This window comes from Amblyomma maculatum, chromosome 6, assembly GCF_055883805.1.
Source record: "Amblyomma maculatum isolate TAMU_Amacu chromosome 6, ASM5588380v1, whole genome shotgun sequence".
In the NCBI taxonomy this organism is placed as follows: Eukaryota; Metazoa; Arthropoda; class Arachnida; order Ixodida; family Ixodidae; genus Amblyomma; species Amblyomma maculatum.
Genome location: NC_139349.1, coordinates 69,784,017 through 69,798,757, shown reverse-complemented (window position 1 = coordinate 69,798,757; position 14,741 = coordinate 69,784,017). Strand labels below are relative to the sequence as shown.

Here is a 14,741-nt window from a genome sequence, read left to right as displayed (position 1 = left end):
GCAGAAGCATACACACCCCTGAGTTAACAGAGGCCTGAAAGATTACCGACTGAAACTGGGCTTTGTTTCAATGCACGCTCAATGCTCACCACCTCGTTTCAGTAGGACCTGCGGTGTACAGCTTTGGCCAATGCGCACATCCTGCGCAACTACGGCAACCCATGTGCACCGTCGCCTTGGAATTCGCGTGCGCCACTCGGGCTGCACGACAGATTTATGCATTCCTTCGCTGTGCACGCTGGGCTCACTCGCTACGGTACGAGGAAGACACTGATGCGTACACGCTCATAGTCAGCCTACAGCAAAAGAGTAAATCTGAAACTGCCTCAATACAAAGCACACTTCAGCGATTACAATAAAATAAATGGGATAAAAAGAAAACAGGCACCCGTTGCTATCCTCAAAAAGGCAGTGTCGCCTTGCGATGGATACAGGGCACAGGAGAGCCATTTTCTTGAGGCTAATTTTATGCATTTATATACCTCAGCACAAATTTCCTTATAGTTTACATTTGTTGTTCGTATTAGTTGTGTTGTTTTAAAACCTGTTTTATGGCTGAAAAACTGACCTTTGCATTACAGTCAGACGCTTTCTTCTTTTTTTTTTTCTTTTAATCATTTTGCATCCATAAAACCAACCCTCACATTACCATCATCGTAGTGTTGCATTCGGGTACATTTGGTAACCTTGAGACAATATGTGCTAATAAATGAAGGAATAACTTTCCACCTCTTTAAGAATAAGTAAATATTAAGATCAAGGCTTAAAAAAGACCTTTCTTATGTTCTTGAATAATTTTGAAATAAAACTTTTACTATGAATTGAATACCTCTCCATATTTTGTGTGTGTGTGTAGCTAGAGTTCAACGACAAAAGAAAGGAGTGTGAGAGACTGAGAGAGGCGCAAAGGACAGCTGCTTACCCGAACAGGGGTCAATGGAGGGTCATCCGTACACGAGGAGGAAGGCACAAGGCCTAAGTCTAGGCTGGGACCAACAGGAGGTTCCTCAACTGGGCCCAGGGGGCCTTCAAGGGTGCACAGCAGAGTCTCGGGGCTCGACCGCTGCCGCAAATGTGTGGGCACACTCTACGAGATGTGCACAAGGCCTCAATGAGCACTCCACCTCAACCAGTTGGTTGATGCATCCTGGGCTCCACAGAGCTCACATAGCCACAGCACAGCAAGTACGCAAGTATTTACACAATTGTGAATAAACCTATTTTCAAGAATTTTAAAATCCAGTCAACTTACATACATTCCAAACCAAGCCATGATGCTGCCAATAAAGGCAATACAAAGAGATACAGTAAAAGCTCGTTAATTCGAACTTCACGGGACCGGGAAAAATAAAGTTCAAATTATCCAATGTTCAAATTATCGAAAGGCCTCGATAAACCTAACAGGAACCATTTGCATTATTCGCGTAATGAACCCAAATGCATTAAGAACTCAACCCCAACTTTTGCTGCTGAGAATTAAAAAAAAAAAAAAAAAAAAGAGCGTTAGTCATTAGCGCCTCCCTTCATTTAGCGCTGCCACCATTGCAGCCCACAGCTCATTTCTTGGCAGTGTGTCAAGATTGTGCACAGTGCCTGTATCTATACTCCGTTTCATACATCAGGTGCAACGCAGCGAAAGCTACGCAAGTAGTCCGCAAGAAAAAAAAGGAGGCGTATCGCTACGCGCTTGTTCTGTGGACGAGTGGTTCCTGCAGAAACGGGTTCTATTCCGAGCATACACGTTTGCAATAACTTGCTTCGCATGCCTAGACATCTTCGCAGTGCAGATCTTATAGAAAAAATGCGTACCGAAGAACCATTTTCTCAAAAAGATGCGCAGCGCGAAGGGCACAGCCAGCGCCATCTAGTGCCACAACTTGCAAGGTCGGGGCAGCGAAAACGCGACACGAACGAAAACGACATAAAAAACATACAAATTCACCGAATCCGATCCTTTCTCCCTAAAAAAGGTGCTATTTATGAAGTTGATGGCAAATGTAAGATGTATTAAGCTTGCAGACAAAACTATTATTTCCTCTCATCAAGAGCCAGCACTATTTTTCATCGCTGATGCGGAGAGGGCAAACAAGAGCTGTAGCTTTGGCAGTGTTGCACTTGATGTATCAAACGGAGTATAGTGGTTGGGATGGGAGGGGAGGCAAACTTGGCAGAGTGCCAGTGGCGTTGACTGAAGCCATGGAGGTAGCTTTACCCTTGACTCTTCGCTGGAGCAAAGCGGTAGCGGGAGTGCACCTTCACAAGCAGCCTACGTCGCATGTGAGGCTTCACTGCGCAACGTGCTGAACGCCACTTGACCAGCGCACATCTTGGGATCAAGAACCGCAACGAAAGCACGTAAAAAACCCACTATCCAAAACGCTGCACAATTGCGTTCGGTTAGGTGGCTGGTGCGCTGCTATGAACGCCACTGCCAACGGCTGGCACAGATGGCAGTGCGAAGCTCATAAAAGCAAAACTGAAACATAGACAGGTGTTGGATGAGGCCGTTTGTGTTTCATTACATCTGTTGTTGAGCGCACGTCAGTGGTGCGCGGTCAACTGCGCAACATGTAGCTTGGGTTTGAGGAGTGCTATTTTGACGATCGCTTACGGTAACATGCAATCGTAACCGGACGCAGCCTAACCTAACCGGTGCAAGACCCGTAACACCCGTCCGATGCCACAGCCATACATGGGAGTCAGCTGGATCCACGCTGACAGATATATTTATCCGTATTTCTGAATTAACACGGGTCTAATTAACGAGCATTGAGTTGCAAGTCTCAGGGGTGACGCGGAACAGAGTGGCTGCAGCCACGTCTTCCAACCCCCTAGCACCGCCGGCCGCCGCGCCGGTTAGCCGTTGCTCACTTTTGCATGTTTTTACCTGATTTTATGTTTGGCCCAGTTTTGGACGCGCGCAGCCTCTTAACAATGCTGCCTTATCACGGGAGCATTTTCTTGGCCATGTCTTGGGCGGCGCCAGGCCGCCCAAACATGGTGCCGCGCAGTTCGAATTATCTATAGCGGAACCGACTCGCGTTCGAATTAATGGGCTTTTTTGTAGGCAGACCTCTATGGAGCTTGGCTGAGCCAAACAGTGTAGTTTGCATTATCGAGGTTCGAATTAATGAGCATTTACTGTATCAGGGATGCTGTGGTGTTGTTGCAATTTTATGTTTGCTTTAAGGCTGTATTTCAGCATTCGGCAGCTCGGCGTACTCATCCAGAAGAATTTTTCAATTATAATTTTTTTTTTAACTGCACACATGGCACTCACAGGAGTGTTGACAGTTGGTGTCACGCCTCAGCAGACACGTTTTGATCACGTTTTGAATGCAATCGCATGCCGTAACTTGAGCGCTGGTCTTTGCAGACCACCTTGCTAGCATTGAAGAGCACACAATTAACAAGAGTGACCGCCATGAGGCACAAATAGCACAGCCTACTGAAACCAGTTTTTTAGACTTTAATTCAAGAAGGCGGCTTTCATGGTGGAGAACCAGTTGGCTTAGTGTTCCTGCATATTCTCCTGCAGGGAGCAGAGTTGTGAGCCTGTTTTCCTCGCGCCGCTCATCAAATGTTCTAATACGATGAAGTGCAGCTGACTTCACAGAACTGTGCTGCTTCTTTGCACGTGCAGGTCTCTCCGAGGAGCCGCACGACTTTAGTGCATACGGGCACCAGGCACCACCTGCTGGTACGCTCTGGTAGTGACAGGTGGTACACAGTTGTAGTGGTGGTACACCCTACGCCAACTCCTAACTTAGCATTGAGTGTACTGTGGTACAGTTACCAGAGGCGAGGAAGCAACCAAGACACACAATAATGGGCAACATCTTGCATCTTGGCTGGAGCAAAAATTTGCGCTACGCTTCTGCAGCAGTGGCTGCAAATTTAAGTGCAAAAAAAAAAAAAAAACTTGTTTCTGAATCCTCACTTGTGAGCTACGAGAAAACAAGCAGAGCACTGAACACCAGTGGCAGTGCCCTAGTCATGGTTCCTGGCACACAAGGAGTGGCTTTCCCACAGAGCTTGGAACATATTGATTTCAAGAAATTTGTGCACTATGGTATAAACAAACACACAAGGAAGCAGGAAAAGTGACGTACACAGGATAAGCGCGCACTGACAGCTGTGGTTTATTCATAACAGGGTTACATTAAAAACATGTTAAATAACATTCTCTTGTCGTGTGAAATGAACTATACAGGCCAAACCGGCAGGTGTTTGAACACTAGGTTAAAGGAACACTGTAATGATATACAGTAGAACCTCGATGTAACGAACTTCAATTTAACGAAATCCCTGATGTAACGAAGTAGTTCAGTTCCTGCAACTTCGGGCGCATAGAACACAATGTATTTTTAACGAAGTAGATTTCGCCGAAATTTAGTTGAAGGCTCAATGCCTGAATAAAGGTGTACCATGAACCTGAGCAGTTGAGAGCAGCGCCCATCAAAGTGCACGCAGCCTGAAAACAAGCGCAGCACGGCCAAGGTAGGTCGACCTTGGCGCGGCGGCACAGCAGAGTCAAGCACGCAAATGTGATGATGATGATGATGATGATATGTGGCATACACTGCGCCATCTGATGTAGTAGCGCGCGGGAGACGCAAACATGGTGTTCAATAACTTCACTAGGCGGTACGAGCATCGGCCCAGTTTAGGCCGCAGCATGCAGGCTCCCTACCCAGTTTATGCCCATTTTTTGCGCAGCGCACGTGGGCGTGTAGCGTGTGTGCATTTGTTTATTGTCGCATTGTCGCGTGACTGGTGACCTGTCCCTCGTCGTCGTCGTAGTCGTGACGCTTGTCTGGCGGCTCTACGCATCACGTTGACTTGGGGCTTGCATATGTGGAACTGAAGTTCATCCCACCCAACTGCACATCCCTCATCCAGCTGCTCAATCAGGGCATAATTAACAGTTTAAAATGTGCCTATCGCCGAAGTTTAATTGACAGGCTGCTCCTCGACATTCGGCTGGAACCGTCAACGAAAGTTGATTTGTTTCAAGCGCTCGAGATGCTGTCCGCATCCTGGAAAGTAACGCCGAAGACAATCATAGAAGCAGACGCGTCCGCAGCAGCTCGACCTGAAGGTGGTTTGTCCACGCATGAAGCAACAGAAGCACAGGCACTTCAGGAGTCTTGGGAGTGCCTTCGCAGCGGTGGTGCTGTACCGGAGGGCGTCGAGATCGACTATTTCATTCTTGGTGATTCCTGTGTCCTCGCGACAAAAAAAGTGACCACGGAATCCATTCTTAACGATTTGGTTCAGGAATTGCAAGGTGAGAGTGAAGGCGAAACGGAAAATCCAGATGAGTGTGACGACGTCCCCACCTCCCGTGAAGTAGTCGATGCGATTGACAGACTGAGGCGTTTCGCGGGCTCTACAGGAGAGGAAGAGGCCGTGCGGTCGTTGTGGGCCTATGAACGATGCATAATGCCGCTGTTGATAGCAAAGAAGACTCAAACGAAAGTGATGGACTACTTTACCCACAAATAAAGGGTCCTCCATGTGTGCTTCGCATCAGCAACACCATTTGAGAATTTTATTTGCATGTTAAGAGCCGACGTAACAAATTTTAATGTAACGAATTCAAGTGCCAATTTTACCGACTTCGTTATATTGAGGTTTAACTGGAGGTAAAATCAGTAGCCCTGGAAACCTTGCACCTCACTGTGCTAAACACAAGTGCAAGCCATAATTTAAAGGAACTACCATCTTAAGCCATTCAAAAGAGAAAAGAAAGAGAAATAATAGAAGAGTTCCAGATATGAGAAGCCGGAGAAGAAAGTGCACAAGCACACTGTCAGGTATGTTAACAAGTCGTGAGATAAAGCTAATAAAGGAGCGTAGGTGTGCGGGGATGTAACATTGCCTGTGCAATGAGATTGCGAGATTTCTTTTATTAGAGGATACGTGTGGACTGTTTTAAGTTTAACCCAGTTATGAATAAACCATAGCTGTCAGTGCACGCTTGTCCTGTGTACGTCAGTTTTCCTGATTCCTTGTGTGCTTGTTTATACCGTAGTGCGCAAATTTCTTGTAATGTTCAATCAACTATCCCCATTGCTGCTTTGCTTACACATAATGACGGACCTTCGTGCAACACTGCTTACTGAAGGAGCGTCAACAAGAACACAAAGATGTTTGCGACAGCAAAGCCCTCTTGCATCTACCTTTGGACGAAACACCACCTTTACAGTACTGCTAGTGTCTAGCCCAGAGTATCCAACTTTTGAACATCGAGGAGTTTGAACCATGGATAAGTCCAAAATATCAAGCTTTTGAACATCGAGGAGTTCAAATTGTGGATAAATACAAGTTCCTATGAGGTGTGAAGCTGTTCCTTAAAGTCCAAAATATTATGCAAATCTGAAAAACTGCTTACCTACTATAATGAACCGTGTTAATTTTATATGCGGACTTCAAAGCAGCATGAATGGACCAAGTCATACAGTTAGAATGATCAGAAAATTTAATTTACTGAAATTCAAAGTAATGAGCTTTCACTATATGAACACCAACAGAAACATTGTATTTAAACATTGTACAGACATAACTGCACAAGTTTTTGTGTCTGCACCACTTGCAATGAGAACGAACAAATCGAGCAGCTGCAATGAGGACACTCACCCATGGACTAGGTCCAAGTGCATGCGACAGGTTCTCGAGGGAGGCTGAGCTCGCGAGAGGTCCCGAACGAGGACGCCCCGCACCGCCGCCAGACGAGTGGGGCGCCACATGGAAGGAGCTTGAGCGGAGCCCTTCAGGACCCTCTGTACTACGGCGGGCTTCAATGTTGCCACGTGATCGCGGCGCACCGCCCACAACGGTGGCTGCCTCTGATCCCGGGTTTGAACCCCTCAGGGCAAGCAGCTGGCTCTCCAAATGGGCGATGCGCTTGCGCGCACTCTGCATCTCTGCCTGGCACTTCTCAGAGGACGTCTTGCCATACTCCTGCAGCAGTTGCTGGTTGGTGGGAGGACGGAGGACGGAGGAGGAGAGTGAGAGGGCACACTCCTGGCTCACGGGTCTCATTCACTAAACAAATTCTTCCTCATCTCACCAAGAGATGCAAAAGTAGGGCACGGCAATCAGCCGGGCCCCTTACTGATGAACTGAGATGACAAAAATGAGAGGTGGAGAAAAGAGGACATAAAAACCTCGTGGTCACTTGAGAGAGAGAGAGACTTCAGGCATGTCTAGAGGACCAACAAAATCGCCTGAACTGAGGTCATCAAAAAAAAAAGTAACTAATTAACAATCTACGCTGCAAATGACTGATGCTGGAATGAAATGTCGCATGGCTGCTTAAGTTAGAAAAAAGTGTGAAAAGCAGAACCTACAGTACAAAACTGTTAAAATTTGCAAACCCAGAAAAACTCCCCACAGTGCTTTTCAGAGTGTTGCCTAGTTACTCGTCAGCCAGGGTTAAACCTGCACCCAGTTTTCACACAAATACTGGAAAAAACAATGCAGAACATAAGTGTTCACAACCGTTGTTACTTGAAGTCATAAATGCAGAGAAACGTTTTGTGATCACGTTCCACTAGGAGCAAAACTTTAACATCAACTCTCCACCACTCATATATTGTCGCCAAACAGCATTCAGACATCATGAAAAGCCATGGTAGTTAAACCTAAGCCAGTAAAATACACACTGTACTACTTCACCCTCAATTTTTGCAACATTGGAATACATCTCTTAGCAAGCCAAGAAGCTTACAAAACACATTGCAGCACACTTAAAAGGCACTGACCACCTTCGTGTCGAAAATGTTTTCTACCCCAATAATTGTGAGCACTCTCGTAGACACGAGAAAAAATAACTGATTACTATTACAATTACTCCATCTGAAATGTTATTGATCACGGCGGTCAATTACAGGCCCTGAAAAGTAACTGAACAATCGCAGAAAAAGTAATCAATTATTATTGCGTTATTCTTGAAACCGCTCAAGCAAAGTTGTGGAAACTGGAATATGAGCTACATTACATTAAGGATTTCGTTACACCTGGGTTAAGATATTTCTAATGCCTGACATGCTTATTTACTCCAGAGTGAACGAATGCCAAGCACTCCAACACCTGCTCCACAGGCATTTTGGAGAAATCTCAGGCGTATGCAGAGTGCTGTGTTGCAGCTTACCATCAGGTAGGCCTGCTCCTTCTCCAACATCTTCTTGATAGTCAGGTACGAGATGTTTGTACACTGCTGCTGTTTCTCGGGCTGCAAGAAAAAAAAAAGCGGGATGCCTGGTTCTTGCACACTGTCACAGCAGTTGGCAACATACACGAAGGAGCAACCATGGTGATTTCTTTCCTCGGGCCTCTCTTTCAACAAGCTCAACCATGTACAGAAGTGAAATGGAGAGTTGAGATAGTAGTTGGTACATTCTTGAAAGCAGCGGCAAGAGGCTCTAGACTGAAATACACAAGAAAGGTGGTAAGTTTTAACCAACAAAGTTTTGGTCACGACCAAGGTGGGTCCCATGCGATGATGAAGGGGCACTAACACCAATCTTTACCCCAGTTGCCTGCCATGAACTAACCTGCCCAAACTGCAATTTTGTTCGCAATTTAGGAATTTTAACTTCATTCTCCAGGAAATCTGTTGTTGGAGTTGCGAGCAAAAAATCACGAACATGACTCTGGCAGACTGTAGTTGGCAGGTCAATTCCTTAATTTTAGCCTCTGTTGTCTCCCACAACCAAGCCCTACCAATGTGCCTGCGTGGCCCAGGAGTAGTACATCTGACTCGGGATTCAATGGTAACGCAGGGTCTGATTTTCATCTCGTCCCCCCATTTAAATAGAGTAGCCCGATTTGACAGCTACTGCTGACTCAGCCACGTCACATGACCGCATGACGTCGCACAACCCACAGACCAACCATTGCAGTGCACAGCCATGCCAAGGGACAACTGCTACCTGCCAGAGGCATGGTCGAGCTTTTTCGATCGCAACACAGGCGCAAACAAAGTCAGCACCAGATTTTTTAAAGCTACCATGTAACCAAATGGCACTTTCACACCATGGCGCAGTAAAGGGCATCTCGAGCATGTCCCCCACCGGAACTTGAGTTTGCATGAAGTGGCAACAATAACGCTGAGAAACGAAACTATGTGAATGGACAAGGACCACCGGCGCTTGCGTCCGTCACTCCCCTCGGAAGCATTATGTAAACAACATTGGCCAGCACCACAATACACTTACTGACTGCAGCTATGCACTTCCGTTCAGTGCCACGAGAGTCAGCACCCCAGCTCAGTAAACAACCTCCCGATTGTTACCCCATGTCCGCTTGTGAGTATGCTATTGCCAGCCTTTGCGCTATGAGTATGCGCACCGATAGCCTTCGCACTACGACACAATGAGGGATGGTTCCTATTTTACAATGTACCAAAGTGCCACCAAACCAAGATGCCGCTCTCTTATTAAATATGATTCTGCATTTTTCCGCTGCAGTTTTCTGTGTTACAAGTAAAAGTTTGGCATTTTTCAGTTTAAAACAACAAATTCAGTGATCAAAGTATGCCGAATTCAAATTTCTAAATTCAGTTTTAACCGGAAAAGGCCTGATATTCTTGGTAAACGAGTCACAGTCAGCTGGCTGGTACGTATAAGTTGTACTCAGTCAAAGTTGGAAATAAGCTAACCAAGGAAGCCAAGGGGCATAATGCAACAAAGATACTGTCGGATAATCAGTACAGCTGTGCAATTTGAGGTACTGCTTGACTAGCTCGCACATATCTGCAGACCAGGAAGCACCACAGTCTTACTGTCTGCCAACTGAGCACTGTTAGCTTACTGTCATCACCAACTTAGGGCAGCCAGTCAGTCAGATGCAAGTTATACGACTGCATCTAGAAAACTGCAGAGAAAAATGTCATGCTCCAGTTACTGTGATGACTGGGCCACAGTGACATCGCTGCCACCAGCACGCAGACCCCCAGTTTTGAAATTAGCAGCACAAAAAGCTTGCCAAATCTAAAAAAAAAAGAAAAACTGAGAAGTCCTACCTCTAATACAAGTTAGCCCCATTTTACTTTAATCCTTCCAGATCCTAAGGCAACGTTTCACCTTCTCTAAACAAACAAACAAAAAAATTCACTTTTCCTGTAGCTTCGTGGTCCCACGTTTTAACTCTTCTCTATGTCTCACCAGCAAGTTTGTTCACACGAATTCAGGTGCATACTAATACAGCCAAACCTCATAAAATGAAAACGGATATTACAGACTATTGGTTACACTGATCTCTTCTTTAATATTTTGAACAAATGCATGTAATTTCTGCTTTATATCCCAAATGCAGTTCACCATGAAATGAATATTCAAACATCCAGCGTCAAGCAGTGCTCCCGCAAATCGCAGCCAGCGGACTTTGCCACAGTACACAAGTGACTGGTCGTGGTGCGGCGAGCATGTGTGCGAAGGTTCGCGCTTTGCCGTGCTCATCTCTCACATTCAGCACGGCATAGAAGATACCGTAGCATGGATTGTTGTTCACCTGTCGGCCAGCAAGTGTCTATGCCTTTCAAACCCGTCTACAGCACCGTGGAAGCAGTAGTGCGGACAGCTGTAGCTTCGCAGCTATCGTGCGTTTATGCTAGCTATTATGAGGGTAGCGGAAACAGCGGTAGCTTTCGTTCTGATGTGCCGTTTCTCACACCACACGGCTGCAATGTGGAAAAGCCACCTCAGCTGGCAACTGGCATGCCGTCCGACGGCATTGTTGAGAGTTAGCAGTGTTATGCAGGAAAGCAAAACCATCTGGCGCTCGGTTTTTGCGGTCTCTGGAATCGTCTCCAAACAAAGTTTGACTATACCATAAGTACTGGATAAAACAAATATTTTGCTTTAAAAGAAATTGAACAGTGCTCCAGCTTTTGGAAGTGCAACAGTGCTCAGTATTAACACTTATTTCATTTACACATGACAATTACATCGCCTTGATCGCATCTAAAATATTAAAATAATTCAACAATTTGCGAGCGCAATTTTCCGAGAAACTGAGTGAACTCCCAAAAAAACATGTTCAGCATGTGTCGTGAAAATTGTTTGCATGTTCAGGACAAAACTAAATAAAAGAAAATTCTCAAATATTTCCCAAGCTCATTTCGCATCACACACTATGTGGTAGTACTGTATTTACTCGAATGCAACGCTAGTTTTTTGCATGATTTTTGGCTCTCAAAGTCAAACCTCGCGTTGTAATCAAATACTGCGCTTCGTCAGCCTAAAGCAGCGCCGGGGTGCAGCCATATTGAATCCGCCACCACAATCTTTCGGTTTCTGTGGTTTTACGATGTTATGTTGGCAACGTGGGTACCATGGAAGCCAAATCAGACAAATCCCAATCCATCCAAAGTCAAAACATTGCGAATTTGGCTCGTAGGCTCAGAATCACGTCACCTTTATCACGCGCTTGTCATGCCTTTCGCAGTGGACTAGCGCGATTCTATCGTTACCCGCATTTCGCACGAAGCAACGCATCATACACAGTACGACACTAATATCAAAAAAGCTATTCTGATAGCGGAAGAAATCGGAAATTCTGCTACAGCTCGACAGGTAGTTGTTAGCTAATCTACCATACGTGGGTGGCGTATGGAGCGGGAAGTGATTTTTAAATGTCAGTCTGACTGAAAAGGCTTCCAATGACGACGACGAATGAGCATTTTTGATGAGACTGCAAGGGCCACACACAATCTCTATTAAAGGTACTTTTTCAAGCGCTTATCTCACGTAACATTCATGGTTTTATTTTTTCCCACTGGGCAATATGCAAAGTCGCCCCTCGTATTACATTCGAGTAAATATGGTATGCAGCAACTAGAATATGCAATCAATAAAGTGAACACACGTCAACCGGTTGGGGCCCCGTGATGCGTTCCGAGGACTGCTTCGAAACCAGCGGCTGGTGGCCGGGAGGGGACGCTGCAGGCCCGGTGCTACCACCACCACTGCCGCCATTGGGACGCTCGCCCGCTGCACCTGAAGACGGCGGTCCTAATAGGGTGAGGGCCACGTGGGCACCCGACTTGATGAGGTGCACCACATCCTGGTGGTTAGACTGCGTCACCAGCGTGCCGTTGACTTTGATGATGCGATCCCCCTGGTGGACGCCCGCTCGTGCTGCCGCTCCCCCTGGACAAAATGGGTTGACAAAATTGTCTGAAATATTAGAAATACCAAGGCGGGCAACAAGTGTCACCCGATTCTCCCATTCCAGCCTCACAGCCCTTTCAGGCGCTGAGAGACATACACAAAATTATCAACAAGAAAGCAACACTGTCAATGAAACCACTGCCCATATAGAATGGCCCCAATTATTGTGCCTAGTAAATATGACCACAGATAACAAAAAGCAGGGCTCCACCCAGAAAATCATGGGAGGCGGCCCTTTGTTCGCGGGAAAGAATAGCCATTCACTTTTTTTCTTTTAGCTTGTTGTAGAAATCATAGCACTTTACTGTTGTGAACAATTATGTGACAAGGAAGCCATTTTCCTACTATAAACAATGATACTACAGCAAAACACCTCCACTATGCTCTTCACAGCAGCCAGGGGAAAAGGATATCTGTGATCTGGGAAACATAATTGCTGAGTCGTGTGCTGGCTCTCGCATTTGTCAGAGCAGCTGTCGATACACATGAGGTGGCTTGGGAGAGGGAACGAAACTGTGACACATGCCCTCCTACGCTGTTGTTGCAGTTACTGCTTTAAACTACTTTAATTTTCATCGATCCAGATCGGAGAACTGTCAAAAGTCACAGCGAAAATGTAAAAAGTGGACGAAAGAGACAAAATCTTCGGAAACAATCCATGCCACAGCTACACGCAATCTCTAATGGCATGGTTTTGTTTTTGCGAAGCAGGCGCAAAATGCGCGGAAAGACTAACCTTTGTCTTTTCTGCTTTCAATTCAATGAGGACCATCACGCCTGAATGTCAAGCTAGAAATGAAGCAAAAAAGAAAAAAAGAGTCTGCCCTAACCCTTCGCAGCGTTTTTTGCCCGCTAATTCGCACCACGTGTGAAAGACGCACGGCTGTGCCATCAAAGCTGCAGCGTCACAAGCACAGGAAGCGAGCAAGACGAATGCCCGTGACAACAGAAATTTGGTGCCCGCGTATGTTTCCCATGAGGAGCGAACTGGAGAGTGAAAAGTGCTCCATATATAAATCACACTTCACCCGTACTGCAAGTAGATGTTTGAGCAATAACATGGCCGCACTTAGCTTCTTTCCTTCATGTCCTCCAGTAGGTGAGGCAGCAATGGTGAGGTAAGCTGAAAGATTGAGGCTTCCTTGATACTTCATAGATTTCTGATTTACCTGCATAGTAGTGCTCTCAAGCTAAAAGGCACCAGTGTGCTGTGTGGTGTCAAGGCATGTTAATTAGAGACCCCTCAGTAGTTGAAATTATTCAGGGGTCCTTCCACAGGGCATCCTTTATAGCACATGTACAGTAAAATCTAATTCAACCCCGTTAATTAAAATTTGGATAATTCAAACTAAAGGACAGTTCTGGTTGATGTCCATGTACATTATGGTGTCAAGAGCCTATTAATTTGGATGTGGGAGGGATTGTTCCAGTTCATTCAGGGAGGGCATTCCCAACAACGTTCACAAGGCAAAGCCCTTGACGAGACCAAGAAAAACCATCACCCTTACTTGTGTTTTATTTCGGATGCAGACAGGCATCATACAGGTGCTCATTAGATTAAACTACTACAATGAAAATGGTTTTCTGCATGCATTAACATTATTCATGCACTGTCGTGCATTCTTCCATTCAAGCTTTTCGCTCCCTACAAAATCAATCTTAAGTCTGCATGGCATGATTAAATACTCATTTGTACTAAATCTTAAAGGGACAAAATACTGCACTCTCAGCGTCCAATTTAGTTTTTTCAGCGCAATGCAAATCTTCCTGTCTCGAGTGGTCAATTCCAAAAAGGTTTTGCCAAAAGAGCAATAGAAAATTTTTAGAGAATTTTTAGATCAGTGCATGCACCCATTTTATGCAGTCCGATGCTAAAGACGTGAGCAGCAACCGCAATGACGACTGCACATCGGCAAAAGTGATGTACTGAAAGCTAATATAATTTCATCCGGGAGACAGTAATTAGACATTTTTTATTACACAGTAGCGTCAAGTTTAGTTTCTACACCCAAGGGTGTTATGGCACAGGAGCGTACCCATCATCGACAGAAGTTTTAGTGGGCTGTGGTCATAGCTTCATCCAAAAAATTGAAAACATTGTGGCACCATCTAGTGGCAAATGCTAAAACAACATCGTAGGCGATGCGAAAGGAGGCTGGTTCTTGCTGACAGGTGCAGCGGAGAGTGTGCAAAATATCATAAAATAATGCGAGCACTCTTCGAAGAATTGCGCTCGCGAAAACAAGTGACATTTTCCCAAGATGAGGTCACGAGGGTTACTACAATGATAGTTACAGCGTTTCGCAGCAAGAGGCAACATCAGTCATTTTCATGCGACTTTCGGTGCCAAGTTAAAATTATAAGCCCTCGTTTCTTGGACATTGTAGTGCTCCGTCTATACCTTATGAGGTAAGGTCTTTTCAATTCCACCATAATCCCATTACATGTATATTGGTCATTGTCCTGTCCCTTTAACATGTAGCTTAAGTACTTGAATATTAAATTTCTCTAAATAAATTTAGATTAACCCGTTGGGCAACTTCCCAATGGTTCAATATATTC

At 45.5% G+C, this 14,741-nt stretch overlaps 1 protein-coding gene across 8 annotated transcripts in view; it reads right to left on the bottom strand.

Annotated features, from left to right (window-relative positions):
• The window catches only part of LOC146185979 (rho guanine nucleotide exchange factor 11-like), a 123,646-nt gene that overhangs the window by 86,113 nt on the left and 22,792 nt on the right, over positions 1 to 14,741 (bottom strand). For all 8 annotated transcript variants that reach the window (XM_084606915.1, XM_084606913.1, XM_084606910.1 and 5 more), the window contains 4 exons: positions 11,875 to 12,158; positions 8,159 to 8,239; positions 6,643 to 6,978; positions 923 to 1,087 (listed from right to left, as the gene is read on the bottom strand). In XM_084606915.1, coding sequence (XP_084463041.1) covers positions 923 to 1,087; positions 6,643 to 6,978; positions 8,159 to 8,239; positions 11,875 to 12,158 — 866 coding nt within the window. The remainder of the gene's footprint in view (positions 1 to 922; positions 1,088 to 6,642; positions 6,979 to 8,158; positions 8,240 to 11,874; positions 12,159 to 14,741) is intronic.